The sequence below is a fragment of the Capra hircus genome, assembly GCF_001704415.2.
Source record: "Capra hircus breed San Clemente chromosome X unlocalized genomic scaffold, ASM170441v1, whole genome shotgun sequence".
Classification (NCBI taxonomy): domain Eukaryota; kingdom Metazoa; phylum Chordata; class Mammalia; order Artiodactyla; family Bovidae; genus Capra; species Capra hircus.
The window spans coordinates 27261714-27281912 of record NW_017189516.1 but is presented as its reverse complement, the minus strand read 5'-3'; the positions used below and the strand labels follow the sequence as shown (position 1 = coordinate 27281912).

Sequence of the window (20199 nt, the reverse complement as noted above, 5' to 3'; positions counted from 1 at the left end):
TGACAATATTCAGCCTTGACGTACTCCTTTTCCTATTTGGAACCAGTCTGTTGTTCCATGTCCAGTTCTAAGTGTTGCTTCCTGAGCTGCATATAGATTTCTCAAGAGGCAGGTCAGGTGGTCTGGTATTCCCATCTCTTTCAGAACTTTCCACAGTTTAGAGGTGTACAAATCATTTTATTAATACCTTGTCAGTAATATTTCCTATCATGCAGTACTTTGCAAAATCTATCCTCTTGCTCCTTTGAATATCAGAAATGAATTTTTATGCCTTTTCTGTTTTCCCCTTTCACTGCCCAAGATTCAGCAATATTGTTTGCAAGGTCTCTGTGAATCTTCCAGGTGGGAAAACTCATTCCAAACAATGAAAGCTTCCTTTACACATTCTGGCACCCCATTCCTGTTCACCACTGTTTTGCTCCACCCTTTTCAGATCAAAGGCCAAATACATGTCAAAGAAGACAGGCAAACATTATGAACATTGGGCCTTCATTTTGTTATCCACCAAAATTCTCCCCATGGCCCTGGTCTGTAGTTTATTTTCACTTAATACTTTGAAAAATAGAGTTCTTTTCTAAGTTTTTCAATCAAAGTATAACCTATGTACTTAAACGTGCATATATAACATGTAGAGCTAAATTTTTACACATGTGTTCATTCCTGTAACCACTGTCCACATCAAGATACTGAACATTTCCAGCCCCTCAGAAGGCTCTTTCATGTCCCTTCCCTAAAAAGACTGCCTCTAGGGTGACTAACCATCTGATTTTCTTGACACTAAACTTGTTTCAGCCCCGAAAGTCTCACATTCTGTGAAACCCCTCAGTTCCAGGAAAAATGGAACAGTCGATCACCGCACCCCTTCCCAACAGTAACCATTCTGAACTAAATCCCCATAAATCAGTTTTACCTGGTTTTGAACTTCATTTAAATGGAATCACACAGTACATCCTCAACATGTTGTCAAGCTATTTAACCATACTGTTGCATGAATCAGTAGCTTGTTTTTCATTGCAGTAGACTAGCCCATTATATGATGAAGTCAGTTTATTCATTCTAATGTTGATGAACATCTGTGTTGTATTTAGTTTGGGTTATTGTAAATTAAAACTTCTGCAAACATTCTTATCTATGTCAGTTGGTGAACACAAGCATACAGAAAGGATAATTTTGGGTTATATTGTGTACCTATGGATTTAGTCAATACTGCCCAACAGTTTCCTAAAGTAGTTGTACTGATTTCTTCCTATAAGCAATGGAAGACAGAGTTCCATGGTTCCACATCTTCATCACACTTGATATTTTTAGTTTTTCATTTTAGTCATCTTGGTGAGTGTCTACCAATAGCTCATTGTGTGAGCTGAATTTGTATTTTTCTCATAACTTACAATATAAAGATCCTTTTCATACACTTATCAGCTACTCTGATTTCATCTTTTGTAAAGTGTTGGCATATGTTGTTTGTCCATTTTTTATTGGGTCGTCTGTCTCATTGCGAAAGTTACATTTATATTTGGGATACAAGACTTTTTGTTGGATATATGTATTACAAATATCTTCTCCCAGCCCATGGCTTGCCTTTTCACTGTCCTAATGGTACCTTTTGATAAATTGACATTCTTAATTTAAATGAAGTCCAGTTTATTAATTATTTTAAATGTCCTAATTATCCTATGGCCGCAAACGTATTCGCCCATTTACTTCTGAAGTTTTCATATATTATCTCTCATACATAGCTCACTAATTTTATGTTCTGCTCTGCCCAGTTTGGGGTTAAATCCAGTCAGTAACTTCGTAATTTCAGATACTGTATCTTGTATTTCTAAACACCAATTTAACTTTTTTTCATGGATTCCAATTCTCTATTGAAATTCTCTCCCTTTCATTATTTTTGTCTGTCTTTTCCTCCATTTTCTTGAAATCTTAATCTTAGTTACTTTGACTTCTATACTTGCTAGCTTTAATATCTGGCTTATCTCTAGTTCTACTTCTGCTTTTATTGGTTGTTTTCTTTTTTCTTTATTTTGTTTTATTTTTAACCGCGATGGGTCTTCATTGCTGCATGGGCTTTTTTCTAGTTGCGGCAAGTGCGAGCTCCCCTTTGTTGCGGTGCACAGGCTTCTCCTTGCGGCGGATTCTCTCGTTGCTGAGCACAGGCTCTAGGCATTTGGGCTTCAGTAGTTGCAGCGTGTGGGCTGAGTAGTTGTAGCTCGAGGGCTTGAGAGTTGGTCTGTGGCATGCGGAATCTTCTCAGACCAGGGATTGAACTTATGTCATCTGCATTGCAAGGCAGATTCTTAACCACTAGACTACCAGGGAAGCCCCTCTTTTTTCTTGATTATCGGAGAAAGGCTACCCACTCCAGTATTCTGGCCTAGCAAATTCCATGGACTGTTTTTTCCATGGGGTCACAAAGAGTTGGACACGACTGAGTGACTTGTACTTTCACCATTGGAATGGGATGGAGGGGAACAGAGTACTCATGTGTTTATTACTCTTAAATCTCATAGTCTAATAGAAGTGAAAGAAAGAAAGTGAAGTCGCTCAGTCGTGTCCAACTCTTGGCGACCCCATGGATGGTAGCCTACCAGGCTCCTCTGTCCATGGGGTTTTCCAGGCAGTAGTACTGGAGTGGATTGCCATTTCCTTCTCCAAGGGATCTTCCCAACCCAGGGATCGAACCCGGGTCTCCCACATTGTAGACAGACGCTTTACCGTTTGAGTCAAGTGAAGTATATAATAACTGTAATACAGTGAAGTAAGTGTTCTTTTTGGGTAATTTTTCATTATGTGCTGGATTTTAAGGATAACACATGGAAGAGGCTCTAAATTATGTTATCTTCTCCTAAAGACTACTGAGCTTTGTTCTAGCAGCCAATGAAGTTAATCACCTAAATCCAGGGTTTCCCAATCTTGTCACTCTTGACTCTTGAGGCTGGATCATTCTTTGTTAAGAGGATAGGGTGGGGGCTGTTCTGTACATTGTAAGATGTTTAGCAACATCCACAGCCCTCACCTACTTGGTACCAGTAGCATCACAACTCCCAGTGGTGACAATCCAAATTGTTTCCAGATGTAGTCAAATGTCCCCTGGGGAACAAAACTGCCCCTAGTCAAGAACTGCTGCCTTAATTCTGTTGAGATTGGGTTTGGGACTTTGTTACTGCAGGTCTCTCTCAGTTTCGTCCTTACTCCTAGGACATAGTCCTTGCTGATAAAACATGAGCCTTACCACTAGAATGTGGACTTTTTGAGGTCCAGTCAAAAGCCCAGGGTGCCCACTGAGAAGTCTAGCCCAAACCCCCACCTCTCCAGCACTGTGTGGCCTCTAAACTCTGCTCAGTGATACAGCCATCTAATGTGGCCCTAGAGTCCCACCTTGCTCCTGTGCAGTTTAGGAGTTAGCCAAAGATCTGAAGGAAAACTTTCACATACTTTTTAGGTGCTCCTTCTCTGTGACTTTTCCTGTATAGGACCTTGCCCCCCAGCTTCTAGCTACTCAAGTAGCCTCAAATCCTGCTCGCTGGTTTTTCTGCCTAGCAGGACCCTGCAGTGCAGCTTGGAAAGTGTCCTCAGGGGAAAAGACCCAGCTCATATGCATCCTTTCTCTCAAGGATCACTGCCTTATATTGGTCATGGTCCAATGCCCACAGTCGTCTGACATATTTTGTCCAGGTGTTAGAGCCATTTCCATCACAAAGGTAAGCCTGATACCGCTTACTCTGTCATGACCAGAACTAGAAATCTCAAGATGATTTCCAGGAGAGGAAAAAGCTAGTGCTATTGCATTCATATATCCAAATCCAAATATAACTATGAAAGCCATCTTCCTTTCTTTTGAAAATCTCACCTATTCTAAAAACCTTTGGCATTTTGGATACTATTTCAAGGCTGAAGAAAGCCTGGGGAATACCTGTGGCTTTCAGCCCAGCACATGTGAAAGGAATCAAGCCTGTCACGGGAGCCAGTGGAGAATCTGACTTAATAACACAATTATAGCAGACCAGAAAAGCACTTTTTATAGAGTCCATGGCATTGGGTTTTTTTCTCTTTTCTTTCTTTTTCTTTCCTTCCTTATTTCCTGCTTTCCTCCCCCACCCCTTCTTTCTCTCTCACTCTGTTTTTGCCTCTTCAACCAGACAGAGGGCCACTTGAGGGTAGGGACTGCATCTTATTCATCAGTGTCTTCCCTCACACATGTCTGACATGGAGTAGACACTTCATAAATCTTTGGGGAATGAAGGAGTGATCAAATCAGTGAATGAACAAGACCTCATTCACCAACCATTATTCATGGCCTCAGGGTGACTCTCAATCCACACCTGCACTAACTCCCCAGTCGATCAGCTCTGGAGGCCATCAGATTTCAGAGTCTCGGAAAGTCAAGTCTTTCCCCAAGAGAGCATTTTTCCTGGCATGACTCAGGTGTTAACAAGCCTGAAAGTCCCATGGTTCCTACTCCTTGGAATATGACTCTTGATACCAAAAATGTCTACCTAATTTGGGTGAGGAGGGATGGTGACACAGTTATCTATTAGCTTCTCTAGGGTTTGATCTCTCCATAGTTATCTTGGAAGAGAGACAGCTGAGGCATTTTGACCCAAAGCATACAAGGGAGAAATAGATGGTGGGCCTCTTGCAGAGAAGGAGGAGGAGTGGTCCCTCCAGAGGCTTGTCTGTTAGGCTGGCCCAAGCACTTCTGAGGACAGCACCTCAAAGAGAAGGTAATATACCAAATACATTTAGGATGGTTGGGGTCCAGTGAAATACTTCAGTCAGGTTGAAGAAAAGTCACCAAGAGAGAAGCAAAGAAGCCAAGGGTGATGTGGTACCTTTGGAATGTATCAATATGACCAAGCAAAAGTCGTTCAGTCATGTCCCACTCTTTGAGACTCCATGGTCTGTCCATGGGATTCTCCAGGCAAGAATACTGGAGTGGGTTACCATTCGCTTCTCCAGGGGATCTTCCTGACCCAAGGATTGAACCCGGGTCTCCTGCATTGCACGCTCCTCTGTCCATGGGGATTCTCTAGGCATGAATACTGGAGTAGGTTGCCATTTCCTTCTCCAGGGGGTCTTTCTGACCCAAGGATTGAACCCGGGTCTCCTGCATTGCACGCTCCTCTGTCCATGGGGATTCTCTAGGCATGAATACTGGAGTAGGTTGCCATTTCCTTCTCCAGGGGATCTTCCTGACCCAGGAATCAAACCTGCGTCTCTTACCTCTCCTGATTGGCAGGCAGGTTCTTTACCACTAGCACCACCTGGGAAGAGGTGAATCTTCCTATAATGTAGGAGAACCCAGTTCAATTCCTGGGTCAGGAAGATTCCCTGGAGAAGGGATAGACTACCCATTCATATTCTTGGACTTTTCTGGTGGCTCAGATGGTAAAGAATCCGCCTGCAATGTGGGAGACTTGGGTTCTATCCCTGGGTTGGGAAGATCACCTAGAGGAGGGCATGGCAACCTACTCCAGTATTCTTGCTTGGAGAATCCACATGGACAGAGGAGCCTGGTAGGCTACAGTCCATGGGGTCACAAGGAGTCTGACACAACTGAGTGACTAAGCACACACACACACACACACCAGGACTTCCATTTCATTGAGTTTCTATTAACCTCTCCCCACTGGGAAGAGCAGCTGGGGCTAAAAACTAGCCGGGTAATCCCTCCCCCCAGGCAAGCTTGAGGCTGGATTGAAGGTTTTCCTGATAATCAGAATTCTATCTGGGCTTCCTGAACCACTGGACCTTTGCACAGCAGAAGCCACTGAGTTTCAGTGGAAATTTATGCAAGTTTGCATGCACAAATGAGTTGTCAGAAGCACTTGGCTTCATATCTTTTGATTTAAAAAGAAAGAGATAAACAAAAAAACAGCAACCTATAAGATGAAATGGCCCAGTGGAGAATTATGACCAACCTTGGCGTACCTGAATCAAAATGACAAACCATGAAATAATGTGTTTTACTCTGTGTCATCTGCCCTGCCTGTCCCAACTATCAGCTGAATTGCCTGCCACAATGATTATTTCATCTGCCACAGTAGAAATCTTGGAGCAGGCCACAAAGACTTCAGTGGCAAAGCCTCTGGGACCCTGGAATGCAGGAAGATGGAGGACAAGGTGGGAAGAAAGAGATAGACTCTTATAAGAGGAAAAAGCTAGTTACTGCTTCCACCGTGTTGACTACCTCATAGAAGAAGAGGCCAGGATCGCCACCAAGGGAGCCTCTGGCTGCCAAAGGTTTAACAGTAAGAGACACAGTAAGGGACAGTAAGCAAGAGGAGGTGGCCCTGACCAGGGCAGATCTGCCAGAGAATAAATGAAGAGTGTCTGGGCAAAGCCATGAAAGTGAGAATAAGATGTAACTGTGAAAAGTGGCAAATGTCACAACCCATGATTATAGCATGTGTCAAGAGCAGTGGGTGGATGTAATGGTAGGTCTGGGGCAGGGGGGTGGGAGGCTACATTTTATTCTGTAAGACAGTGGTTCTTACACTTGAGCAAGCATCAGAATTCCCTGGAGGACTGGTTAACACTGGCATTGCTGGGTCCTAGCCCCAGAGCTGCTGACTCAGAAGGTCTGGTACAGGGTTTGAAAACTGGCATTTCTAAAGAAAAGTGATTTAAAGACAGTGGCTCTTTCCTTGAATGGGACCTAAAAGTGGTATGCGAGGTGGATGGGCAAGGGGGTGAGGTCAGTGAGGCTGTCTGGCAGAAATAGGACAGGACCCCCAAAACACAGCTGCTGGTGAAGAAAGTAGGGAGGAGAGGTTGAGTTTCAATGTGAGAAAGCAGTACCATCTGACCTGGAACTTAGGCCTGAGTTCAAATCCTGACTCCACCACTAAGTAGGGTTCCTCAGTGGAAGACAGCTCGTAGTCAGGAGCCTGTTAGGTGGGTGCTGATCTGAGAGGAAAATCAGCTAAGTGAGCTTTAGTGGCCTGGCCACCTGCCCATGGGTTGCAGGAGGCCACGGGCTGTGCACCCTCTTCCCCCAACCACAAAACCAACTCCCGACCCTTGGATTTCCTGTCTGAGTGCCCAGTGTAACCAATCTGCCAAGACATATCTGCTTGGCAACTCCAAATAGGGGACAAGATGATAACACTCATTCCCCGACCCTTCTCTCTGAAGTTCCTTCCATAGCTCCCTCACCAGAGTTTCTTGGGGTTCCCAACTGTTTTTTCCAAATTTAAAGACAGTCCTGGGTCAACCATAGTCACAGCATGGAGTTCATTTGTTTGACCCTCCAAAGGCTACCTTGTTTCCTGCTCAGAGATCCAACTTATTGTGAAATTTAGGGAAGGGGAATATTACCATTGACCCTGTTGGTCTCTGGAACTGATAACACTATCTTATGTTTACAAAGCACTCCACAGTGTGTAAAACAAAATGAGATGTTTATCATGCTTTCAGGAAAGTCATATCAGGTATCTACAATGTCCAGAGAGCCAGTTAGAGCCAGGCAATGGAGTGCTGTATCTGGACCGTAAAGAAAGCTGAGTGCCAAGCAATCGATGCTTGTGAACTGTGGTGTAGGAGAAGAGTCTTGAGAGTCCCTTGGACTGTAAGGAGATCAAACCAGTAAATCCTAACGGAAATCAACCCTGAATATTCACTGGAAGGACTGATGCTAAAGCTGAAGCTCCAATACTTTGGCCACCTGATGAGCAGAACCGTCTCATTAGAAAAGACCCTGATGCTGGGAAAGATTGAGGGCAGGAGGAGAAGCGGGTGACCAAGGACGAGATGGTTGGATGGCATCACCAACTCAAGGAACATGAGTTTGAGCAAACTTCAGGAGATGGTGAAGAACAGGGAATCCTGGTGTGCTGCAGTTCATGGGGTGGCAAAGAATTGGACACGACTTAGCGACTGAACAACAACAACCATCATACCCTCATGAGAGATGAGGAAACAGCCTCAGAAAGAGAAAGAAATTTGCCTAAAGGCATACCCTTGGGTCAGCTAAGCCCAGGGGGAGCACAAGCTGGGGGAGAGGTGACTGAGATCACAAATAGACGCAACATAACACATGTTGGAGATCACATTGATGATTGCACAACTTGACATGGTGAAACAAAGATGGAAGAGACCAGCTATTAAGATAAGAAAGTCAAAAACAGCTCCAGATATTCTAACTTGGAAGACTGGGAGAAGGGTCACTAACAGAAGTGAGAAAACTGGGAAAGTTCCTATCTTTGGGGTAAATAATAGCAAATAGTCATAGAGCCCTTCCCATGTGTCAGACACTTTTCCCAAAGATTTGACCTTAGCAACACCCGATGAGGTGGGTACCATAATTATTAGAGTAACCATACATTCAGGTTTGCCAGAGACAGTCTCAGCATTTACCAGCTGTCCTGATCTAATAACAAGTATCCCTTTCAATCTCAAAAATATCCAGGTTTAGAAGATAAGTCAAAAAGTCCCCTTAGTTATTATCCCCCAGTTACACATGAGGAAACTAAGGCATAGACCATTTGAAGAAATTTTTCCAGGTCACGTGGCTGTTAAATGACAGAGCTGGCGTTAGAGGTAACTTGCCTCTGAAAAACATGCTTGTAACTGTTTTGTCATGTGCATGCGCTAAGTCGCTTCAGTCATGTCCTACTCTTTGCAAACCCATGGACTGTAGCCCTCCAGGCTCCTCTCTCCATGGGATTCTCCAGGCAACAAGAAAACTGGAGTGCCCATTCCCTTCTCCAGGGGATCTTCCCAAACCAGGGATTGAACCCACGTCTCTTATGTCTCCTGGATTGGCAGGCAGGTTCTTTAGCACTAGTGCCACCTGGGAAGCCCCACTGCCTCTCAAAGTTGCTACTGAGTCTGGTTTGTCACCTTTGCAGTTGGGTTGCCACCTATCCAGGCAAAGACCCCTACCCAGGCCAATGGATTCCAGGATGAAATGGGGGGGGAGGGGGAGCCGGCAGTGGCCTGGAGAGGTTAGATATGAAGAAGGTCCACCGGGAGGTGCTGCTAGAAGCAGGAGACAGGATGAAGCCACATAACCACCCAAGCGGGGGCCCAGCGGGGAGTCTGCATTACTCCTCTCCTGGGAATCCTCTCCATCAATTTAAACAGCACTTCTCAAACATCCCATCAGGGCTCAACCCAGACACTCTGCGGAGTATCAAGAATCTAAACAAACAGAAACCCCACCCAAAGAAAGGATGTTGCGGAGCTAGAGGCTCAGTTTTATGTGGAAATGAGAGCTCTGTCAGAGACAGGCGTTCCTGTGCAAGGGAAATGTTTTATAGCCCTCGCCCCGCCCAACCAAGTCTGTTTAGTTTTTGATTTAATGTTGTTTTAACATCTAGTCACCCCTCCGAGGTATGTTATCCACTCTGAGGTGATCTAAGGTAAACTCCAGATTCTGGATTCATTCTTGGCTGACTCCCTGTCCTTGCTTCTACCCTTTGTGACCAGCTTTCCTTCAGGGACTAAACTGCAGGGAACCTAAATTGATCTGTAACAGAGAGAAGCTTGGGCAGGGGACGGCGGGGGTGGGAGGGCAGCGGGAAAGGGGCCTATTGTAAAGCTACCATAGCTTATGGATTTCAAAGAAAAACTGAAATGATTTGGGGACCATTTATTGTACAAGATTCCCTCCCTCCTCCAGTACCAATAACAGCGGCTGAGACAAGCTGTGTCATAAAGTAACATAAAAGGTTGTTTTATGAGGAGATTTTTGGATGCTTTAATCATCCGTATGTTTTCTCCAAGATAATCACTGTGGTGGCCAGCATTTGTAGAATGAAAAGTTAGCAAACCAAGAAACCTCACATCAGGTCTGTGTTTCAAATTAAAAAACAAAAACAAAAACAGGAAGCTCTTTAATAAAAGGTGAGAGAAAAAATCCATCTACTGGAGTAGGAAAAGAACCATGAGCTGTTTCTCTTAATATCATAAACCAAACAGGGATTTTCATGGTTTTGAATACAATGAAGCTTGAAGAATTGTTCAAGCAACTTTCGGCTTAATTATCCACAACCGATACAGTTATTGAATTGTCATTGTTCTAATCAAGACACACTGATTAACTCTGATACATAATTAACCTAACCCTGCTTCACAAGCATATTTAATAACTAAATCATGTGAAAAGTGTTGAGTCGTGCAACCAGAAAGACAACTCACACGTTTATTAGCCCTAGAACTTTCTCTTCTCCCTGGGTGCTAGGAGCTTGACAAAAATAAATTCACTAAATGTAAAAACTCATTTGTTCAAGATTTCCCTCAGCTTTCCAAACTGAGTTGGCCAGAGAAACCTTCTTACTGAAAAAGCTAACTTCAGATCTTTTTTTTGTTTTTTCCTGGCATCACTCCATGTGTGTATTCATACATACCCACACAGAACAATGGTGGCCTCTGTGATTTTTTTTTTTACTTTCACTCTGTATACTTCCATAGTGTTTGAGTATCTCACAATGAACATACTCGAGATGGCAGACTTTGGAAATGTCTATCGTCTTGGTGCATGGAAAAAAGTACACAGGCTGACCATTCTCTACAGACAGCGTGGGCACTGCCTGTGTTCTGATCCACTGATGGGGAAGATGGTGGTAGCCCTTACCCTTGGAAAGAGTAAGGAGGGGAATAAAGTGATTGGAGCCAGCACATCTGATATCATCTTCAGATGTGTGCCATAATTTGCAAACATAATTTTTATTTGTCTTACTTTTACATTCTTTAAAGCCTTAGGACCAAAGAACAGATCCTATCTGAGAAGTGAAAAAGTTGTATGCGTCCTTGGAAAGAAGCTCAGATTCCTGAATTAATTAATTCCTGTGCCTTTAGTTAGCACTGTGACCATAACTTGCTGACTTCCAGTCTTAAAGGGAAGCCAACTTCTTGTCTTAGGTTTTTCTTTCTAAGAGCAGCTAGTGTTCTTTCTTCTACACGTTTATTTCGATCAGAACAAGTGTATTCAGTGGTGGTAAAATTTTTGCCTTTTTCAAAAAAATAACATCGGCTATGTTCCCTGTGGCATATACAATGTATCCTTGTAGCTTATTTTATGCATAATAGTTTGGACCCTCTAATCCCTGACCCCTGTATTGCGCTCCCTACTTCCCTCTCCCCACTGGTAACCACTAGTTTGCTCTATCTGTTTCTTTTTTCATATTCACTATTTTGTTAATTTTTTTTAGATTCCACATGTAAGTGACAAATCATGTAGTATCTGTCTTTCTCTGACTGACTTATTTCACTTAGTATAATGCCTTCCCAGGTGGGAAGTATAAGCCCTTAGTATAAGGGCTTCCCAGGTGGCACTAGTGGTAAAGAATCCACCTGCCAATGCAGGAGATGTAAGAGACACAGGTTGTATCCCTGGGTCAGGAAGATCCCTGGAGAAGGGCATGGCAACCCACTCCAGTATTCTTGCCTGGAGAATCCCATGGACAGAGGAGCCTGGGGGGCTGCAATCCATAGGGTCACACAGAGTCGGACACGACTGAAGGGACTTAGCACACAATGCCGTCCAAGTTCCTCCATGTGGCTGCAAATGGCAAAATTTCATTCTTTTTTTATGGCTGAGTAGTATTACATTGTGTGTGTGTATAACCACTTTATCCATTCATCTGTTGATGGACACTTAGGTTGCTTTGTAAATCTTTGCTTTTCAAGTAGCATTTGCTTTGGAGAAACAGCTAAAAACCATCCAGAACCAAGTGAGATCATTAATATGGGAAATGAACTTGAGGATAATATGCACCCATAAGCAACATGGTCTTTAACAAGCTACTTCCCTTTCTTGTTCCTTACCTTAGTATTCTCATCTGAAAAATGGGAATATTTTTCTAGATCCCTTGATAACGCAGCCAACCATTTGCACTGGCCAGCACAAGGTGCAAAAATTAATGTTACTGCATTTCCAACAAATCCTTTAAGCTCTTTTCAAAATCAATCACTTTAAATTTCCAGGAGCATCACAGAGCAAAAGAGGACTAAAGGCTGAGTCCTTGTATGCCGGGATAATGTCTGCGAAAAGGCTTGCCATATGGCCTCACACTTAGAACTTCCAGAAAATGTTACCCTCCTTTCCCGAACTGTGTCCCACCAACCATGGCTTGGAACTTCAATCCTAGGGCAATTCTGGCAAGGTTATTGAAGGTACACATAACTTCTAGGTTGTGGCCTGCTTTGAGGAAACCCCCTTCCTGCTCCCTTGACTCTCTTATCTCTGGCTCCTAGGGAGGAACAACGAGCACAACTCTTAACCTTTTAAGGACCTCCATCAGAGTCATAAAGTCATTTGTCTAGCAATTTCGCTTTCATGCTTTCGTTCTGGTAAGAACCCTTTACATGAGGACACCGCTGATTGCTGGTGATTTTGTTGAGCAAACAGTGGCAAAGATGTGGATTTAAGCCAATTGAAGGTCAAACAGCTCATTGGGGAAGTTACTTCTGGTGTATTCAGATTTCACTAGAAGCTTCAAAAGTGAAAGCAAATCTAGATTTCCTTCTCAGTTGCTATTGTTTCCGCAGAGAGCAAGTGCTTTTCCCTTGGCACCAGTGTATAATATGTGTGTGTATCTATTATATGTATGTAATGCATGTATTGTATTATGATAGTATATTATACAAATATACAATATTAATAATTTGTTAACCAATATTAATACAGTGTAAATTATTAATTAATATAATAAATTTTATATGAAATAATTATATGTAATATAATTATATATTACATATATGATATATTTGTGCATACACACACACACACACATATAAACAGATTTATTTTAAGAAATTAGCTTATGAGATTGAGGAGACTGGCAAGTCCAAAATCCATAGGACGGGCCAGCAGGATGGAGACCCTTGTGCAGGACCTGATATTACAGTCCACACGTGGAATTTCTTCCTTTTCAGGGAAACCTTAGTTTTGCCCTTAAGGCCTTTCAACTTCTTGGATCAGGCCCATTCACGTTATCAAATACAATCTCACCTCCTTTAAGTCAACTGACTGTAGATGTTAACCTCCTATACAAAGTTTCTTCACAGCAACACCTAGATTAGTGTTTGATTGAATAACTGGGCACCACAGCCTAGCCAAGTTGACACATAAAACTGACCATCACACTGATATACCCATTCTATTTCATTGATTGTTTTATAGACTGTTAGGGACTGTGGTAGAGAAGCTTGACAATCACTCAGTACACCTTGCACTGAAGTTCCCTGTAAAGTGACAATGCAGCAGAGCAAAAGCCCAGTCACTATCATTGCACCATGAAGACCCTGACCTACCAATGGCACCAAACAGGAAATACAAGGATGAGGAAGCTGGGCATGAGGAGGGAGGGGCAACGGAAGCTCAGGGTTTGGTTTTCTTTTTGTCTTTCACTGGAAGGTGATGTGTTAGCCCTGCTGCCCGTGTATAGAGAATGGAGTAGTGACTTGGAACCTCCAAAGTAATGGGAAATCCATAGAAAGTGTGTATTTCCAATAAAATAATGAGTCATTATTGTATTGGAAATGTTTAGTGTCCTACTCCTGTTTGCCGTTGGCCAATATCATTGTGGGCTTGCACTTGGCCATCACACGACAAACAGAAGTTTACAGAGCCTCACTCTGTGAGTGGGACCTTGGGAAGCAGCTGCCTCCACCTTTAAGGGAGATTGGGGTACCAGATGGTTTTAGAGCCTCTTTTGGTGGTAATTCTAGAAGTGGCCCTGAACCTTTTCAGCAAATATATCAGTTATTTATTGCTGAATAATGATCCATTTCAAAACTAGGGGCTTAAAACAACAGCAATCATCAGTTTTCCTCATGAATATTCAATTTGGGTAGGGCTTGGTAGGAAAACTCCCGAGGCCCCACACAGCATCAGCTAGGACGCTCAATACAGCATTGGAGGAGCCATTCCCAACACGGCTCAGTCGCTTGTCTGGCAAGTTGGGCTGGCTGTCAGCTAGGTACTCAGCTGAATGAGGGCTAAGGATCTTGCTTTTTCTCCAAGTAGCCTGGGTTTCTGTACAGCATGGTGGTTGGGTACAAGAGAGAGCCAAGTAGAAGTTGTATCTCCTTTTATGGCCAAGGCTCAGAAACCATATAGCATCACTCCCATAAACTTTCCAGTCACTGGAAGTGAGTCACCAAAGCCAGTCCATACTCCAGGGGAGGAGAACCAGACTCCACCTGGATGGGAGGCATGTCTAAGAGTCTGTGAACATGTTCTAAAATCATCTCCACAAACAATACCTCTGGTGTCCACCCCCATGTTGACTACTAACTCTGACACCTCCCTTTTCTTTGGCCTCCCTCTCCCACTCAGCCAATCACCAAGAGTTGTGGATTCTACTACCTACAAATACCTTCAAATCTTTTCATTCTCTCATCACACAACTGGACCACTGCACATTCTTAACCGATCTTGCTACCTCCATTCTTTTCTTCTATGATATTTAGGATTAGGTTCAGCTGCATGTGAGAAAACTCCAAGTAACAGTGGCTTAAACAAGATCAAAATATACATCTCTTTTACGTAAAAGAAATGGATACATAGCTGTCCAGGGCAGATATAATGGCTCTGTGATTGTCAGGCATCCAGCCTACTTTCATTTTGATGCTCCACAACCCTTAGCATGCCCTGGTCCAAGATGGCTGCACAAGCACCAGACATCACTTCCACAGTCAGGAAAGGAAAAAGGAGTTAGGAAAAATACACCCACTCCCTTTAAGGGCCTTTCTCAAAAGTTTCTATTTATTGTACAATCCATCACCCCCCTTCCCCTATGCATTAAAATTCCTCATTTATTCCCTTTCCCCCTCATATTCCTTCCTACTCTTTTTCTGACAAAAATGAGCCTTTTCCTCTTTGTGACTCTACGAGTGTTCTGCACTGGGGAAATCACCCCCATCCAGGACCTGGCTCCACTCTTGGTTTCTCTGGTCTTCTGCTCTTTCCTGGTGCTCTTTTTTGTCAGTGGAGTGTGGGTAATAGAACAGTCATGGGCTTTGGGGGAACTTTAACTGTTTTGCTTTTTCCTTTTCATTTATAAAAATAATAACATTCAATTTCAGAGAACCAAAAATCCCACCTTCCCACCAAACACTACTAAGGGGCTTGGCTTCTGCTCCAAACCTCTTCTGTTTTTCTTTCTCTCTTGGTAATGCTTTTAAAAGCTAATGAATTTCTTTCCTCCACCTCCCACCCTTTCCCACCCCTCTAGGTTGTTACAGAGCCCCAGTTTGAGTCCCCTGACTCATACAGCAAATTTCCACTGGCTATCTATTTTACATATGTTAGTGTATATACTTCCATGACATTCTCTCCATATACCTATAGCTAATTTGTGTTGCTGTATGGCAGAAATCAACCCAATATTATAAACCAATTATCTTTCAATTTAAAAAAATAAATTATAAAAAAACAAATGAATTTCTTTAAATAAATAAAGTTTTTAAAGTGTGAAAGAAATTTCTTAGAAATCCCAAGAATGGAATCTTTATTCCATGCTGTCATAGCATCACTAAGGTTTTTGCACATCTTATTCCTTCTGTACAGATACCCTCCCCCACTCTTTGCAGGCTCACTATACGCTTGCTTCAGGCCTCCACTCAGACTTCACTGTCTTCCAAGAAGCCTTTGAGGGGCCCACAGAAATGTTTTGATTTCTTTCAAAATCAGAAGAAAAATAATCTTTTAGGTCTAAGAACATGTTTGAATGTATAATATTAATGTATGTATCTTTATACCAATGCAGTTGTAAAATATCATTTTGAGCATTTTTTTATGGAGAAAGGGGCCCATGAAAACAAAGGATTTTGTACCAACACTTCCAAAAGCTTTAGTGTGGCCCTGCATCCATGGGTTCCCACAGCTCCCTGACCTCAGGCTGGTCATTAGCACTCCCTGCACCATATAGTAACTCCTGGGCATTTGACAGTCTCCCCCACTTGGTGGCTCAGATGGTAAAGAAACTGCCTGCAATGCAGGAGACCTGGGTTCAATCCCTGAGTCAAGAAGATCCCCTGGAGAAAGAAATGGCAACCCACTCCAGTATTGCTGCCTGGAGAATTCCATGGACAGAGGAGCCTGGTGGGCTACAGTCCATGGGGGTCACAGAGAGTAGGACATGACTGAGCAACTAACAACTGTCAACTGCCCAGTTGACAGGCCTGGAAGGGCAGTGTCTGCTGTGGTCCCCCTTACATCTGCAGTGCCTAGAATACAGCCTGGTCTTTGGTGGATTCTCTGCAAACATTGGTAGGTGAATGAATGAATGAGTGCTCTGAGCTTACTTAAATACAGAGTTACAACCCCAGTGAAGATAAGGATGCAGGTCCTACCTGGGTCCACCTACCTACCTCTCACCTGGAGTACTGTCTGTCTTAGTACAAATACTAGGTATGTGTGACCTGAGGAAAGTCACTTAATCTCTCTAAATCTCAGTATTGCCATCCACAAAATGGGAGCAGTAGTAGTACCTACCTTATTAGGTTCTTGTAAGAAGGAAATGAAAGAACACTCTACCTGTGAGGGTCTTAGAACAGCTCCTGTTGTATAGTAAGCACTCAATAATTATTACCTACTATTATCATTGCTTTATGGCCAATACCTCTCCCAGAGGTATTTTTTATTTATGAATCAGCTCTTGGAAAAGAGAAGAAGAAATTACTTACCTCTAACCCTAACCACCAGGCTTCTCAGGTGGCTCAGTGGTAAAGAACCCGCCTGCCAATGCAGGACACATAAGAGACATGGGTTCAATCCCTGGATTGGGAAGATTCCCTGGAGGAAGGCATGGCAACCCACTCCAGTATTCTTGCCTGGAGAATCCCATGGACAGAGGAGCCTGGTGGGTTACAGTCCATAGGGTCACGCAGAGTTGGACATGACTGAAAGCGACTTAGCACACACACGCACACACACAACCCTAACCACCACCCCTGCCCCAACAATGACTATCTTTAATGGCAGAATTTCAGGCTGTGAAGGAAAAGATTATCAGAAGCAAAGAGATTGTCTCATAGCTTCAAATCATCTTCTATGGTCTCCACCTGGGTAGCTTATCAGGTTGAAGGAAGGGTAAGGCCTACCACAGGGGAAAAGGCCTGGATATTAGCATCTATCAGATTGGGTTCTGTCCTAGCTTGGGGTGTTGTAAGAGAAGACCATAGACTAGGTGAGCTAAAAACAAAATTGTATTTCTCACAGTTCTAGAGGCTGGGAAATCCAAACTCAAGGTGCTAGCCAATTGATTCCTGGTGAAATCTCTCTTGCTGGTTTGCAGACAGCCATCTCCTCATGGTCTCCTCGGGGTGCTGGAGAACAGAGAGAGGGAGCAAGTTCTCTCAGGCCTCTTCTTGTAAGGTCACTAATCCCATTCATGAGGGCCCCACCCTCATGACCTGGTTACCTCTCAAAGGCCTCACCTCCTAATACCATCACATTATGGATTAGGGTTTTCAACACATGAATGAGATGCAAGAGAGGGGCAAACATGCAGTTCATAACAGGTTCAAATCCTGAATCCAACCCTTCCAACACTAACCTGCAAACTTCCAATTTCTGAGTTGCAAAATGTGTGTGGAGACACAGAAGCTTCGAAACTCTTACTAGGAGTTTGCTAGGGATGTACTGCCTGCCTAGCACCCTCCTACATGACCCCAGGATCTCTCAGTCCCTTCTCCTCAACGCCAGCTCTCACCCATGTACCCCACTCAGGCCCCTCTCACTCCACTTCCTAGGGGTACTCTGCTCCATACCCTCCGGGGGTCTTTTCCCACCCCAAGGCCCACTTGACCCCCACAACCCAGGGATCTCCCCCACAGCAGAGCCTGCCATACCCAGTCCTGCCAGCCCCCCACAAGCACTCAGCACCTTTTCCTCCTTCCCGATCTCTCCTGCCCCGCTGCAGGGCCTGTCCAGTCCTCTCTTGCGCTGCCCATCACAGCGACTCCTGGATCGCGTGGTCCGGCGCTATGCAGAGGTGGCTGACGCTGGCAGCATCTTCATGGACCACTTCACGGACCGGGACAAGCTGCGTCTCCTCTACACGCTAGCTGTCAACACGCATCCTGTCCTTCTACAGGTATGCAGTGACCCTGCCCTGGAAAGCCTGTCCAGGGAGGGGATTCACATCAGGCTCTGAGGGGGTAGGCCCTGGGTTGAGCATTCTCTCCCATCACTGGATACCTTGGGGCCACCAGTCCATGTTATAATAGAACCTCTATGGCACTCAGTAAAAATGTGTTGTTGTTTTAGAGGAAAGAAGTGTGGGAGCTGGGAAGGAGGGGGCACAGCTAGGAGTGGGCATTTCATGGCCAGAGAAAGCCCTGAAAGGCTTTGTGGAGGAGGGCAATTTTGACCAGGTGTCTTAAAGAGTAGAAAGGTATGAGCAAGCTCGGAAGGTGGGGAAAAACCAAAGGATGACCCAGTCAAAGGTGTGCTGTGCAGCTGTGCTTGGACAAGATGAAAGGATGGAAGTAACCTAAACCTCCATCAAAAAGGGAATGGTCAAATAGGTAAGGATGCTCTAGAACACTGGTCAACAAGGCAGGTGTGCTGGCCCTGCCTTCATGCAGCTTTCGGTCCAGTGATAGAGACAGTTCTTAACAAGTCAACATCTATAGGACACCCATTTCTCCCCAATTCCAAGAGTCAGGACACTTACTCAGTGGGCACAAAGGAAACTAGGAAATGGGAGGGAGTAGCAGATTAAGGAGGGAGGAAGAGAGAGGAGAGGAGGAAAAGAAAAAGGAAGAATAAGAGGCAGTGGGAGAGGAGGAGAGGGAGGGGAAACAGAAGAGAAGGAAGAGGAGAGAGAGAAGGGGCAGGGAGAGGAGGGCGTGGAGGAAGAAGAAGCACCATAACAATTAATATTGATTAGTATTGTTATCAAGTATAATTATTTATTATATAATATAGTGATATTGATGATTATAATAATTATATTACATTGATATTATGATCGACATTATATTACTATATTTTAATTATTTATAGTATTGTATTAATATTCATACTTATAATTAATTATTATATTATATTATAATGATTTGTGTTATAATTATTTATAATATATTTTATCCTGGTTATACTAATATAGTATAATATATACTACTATATAGTATATATTAGTATATAATATACTAATATAATTTATTCTATATAAATTATTATATAGTATATATTAAACATACTAATATATTTAATATATATGTTGTTATAACTATGAGATATTACATAAGATAATTATATATTCTTTTTATATATGATATAGTAATTATATATTATTGGCCAAAGGGTGATGGGTAAGTACATAATAAAAACTCATTTCTCAGCATTGTGTTGAATGCTGTACATCATGATCTCATTTAATGCTCAGGACAAACCCCACAGGGATATTATTATTGTCCCCTCTTTCAGATGAGGTAAGTGGAGCTCAGAGCAGTGAAGTGACTTGCTCACAGTACCTTAGCCAGTGTCAGTAATAAAACCCAAACCCAGAGCTGTCTGATGTCAGAGTCCATGCCCGTTCTGCTAAAAGCCGCCTGGTAATGTTGGCATTTCAAATCCTAGAGGAGAAGAAGGACTTGCTGATTCCTGCACCCTCAGAGGTCTTCTCTCGTTGTCCTACTGTTGGTGGCTGAGGCGGATGATCTGACTACTTCCAGCCCTAGCTCCTGACAAGCTTGCAACACAGGGATGACTCCATGGCCACACATTTAGACACTGCCAGGGGACCAGGGACCTTCCTCTGTGGCACACAGTGGGAGAGGTCCCGGTAGACAGAGAAGAAAAGGTTTCACAACGTGGCAAGTGGGCTAAAGTGGCAGGAGGCCACAGAACATCATCAGGAAGGGGGATGACTTTGTTTTTTTAAAGAAGGAAATAAGAGGAAAAGTGCCAAGTACTTATATTTCTGTCATTTCTCCCATAAAGAAACACCATTCTAGATATAGCTGCCTCAATAAATAGTCAGAAAAAAAAAAGACAAGCCAGGATTCTCTCCTCCTTTTTTTTTCCTTATTGAGATATAGTTAATTTATAATGTTGTGTTAGCTTCAAATATATGGCAAAGAGATTCAGTTACATATATATATATATATATGGGCAGGTGGCGCAGTGGTAGATAATCCACCTGCCAGTACAGGAGATGCAAGTCATGCAGGTTCGATCCCTGGGTCGGGAAGTTCCCTGGAGGAGGAAATGGCAACCCACTTCAGTATTCTTGCCTG

General features: G+C 43.4%; 1 protein-coding gene across 1 annotated transcript in view; it reads left to right on the top strand.

Moving 5' to 3' along the window:
* Window positions 1–20199, top strand: part of CXHXorf36 (chromosome X CXorf36 homolog) — a 39054-nt gene that overhangs the window by 13843 nt on the left and 5012 nt on the right. Inside the window, exon 3 of the mRNA XM_018043895.1 lies at window positions 17877–18050. Within this exon, the coding sequence (XP_017899384.1) occupies window positions 17877–18050 (174 nt within the window). The remainder of the gene's footprint in view (window positions 1–17876; window positions 18051–20199) is intronic.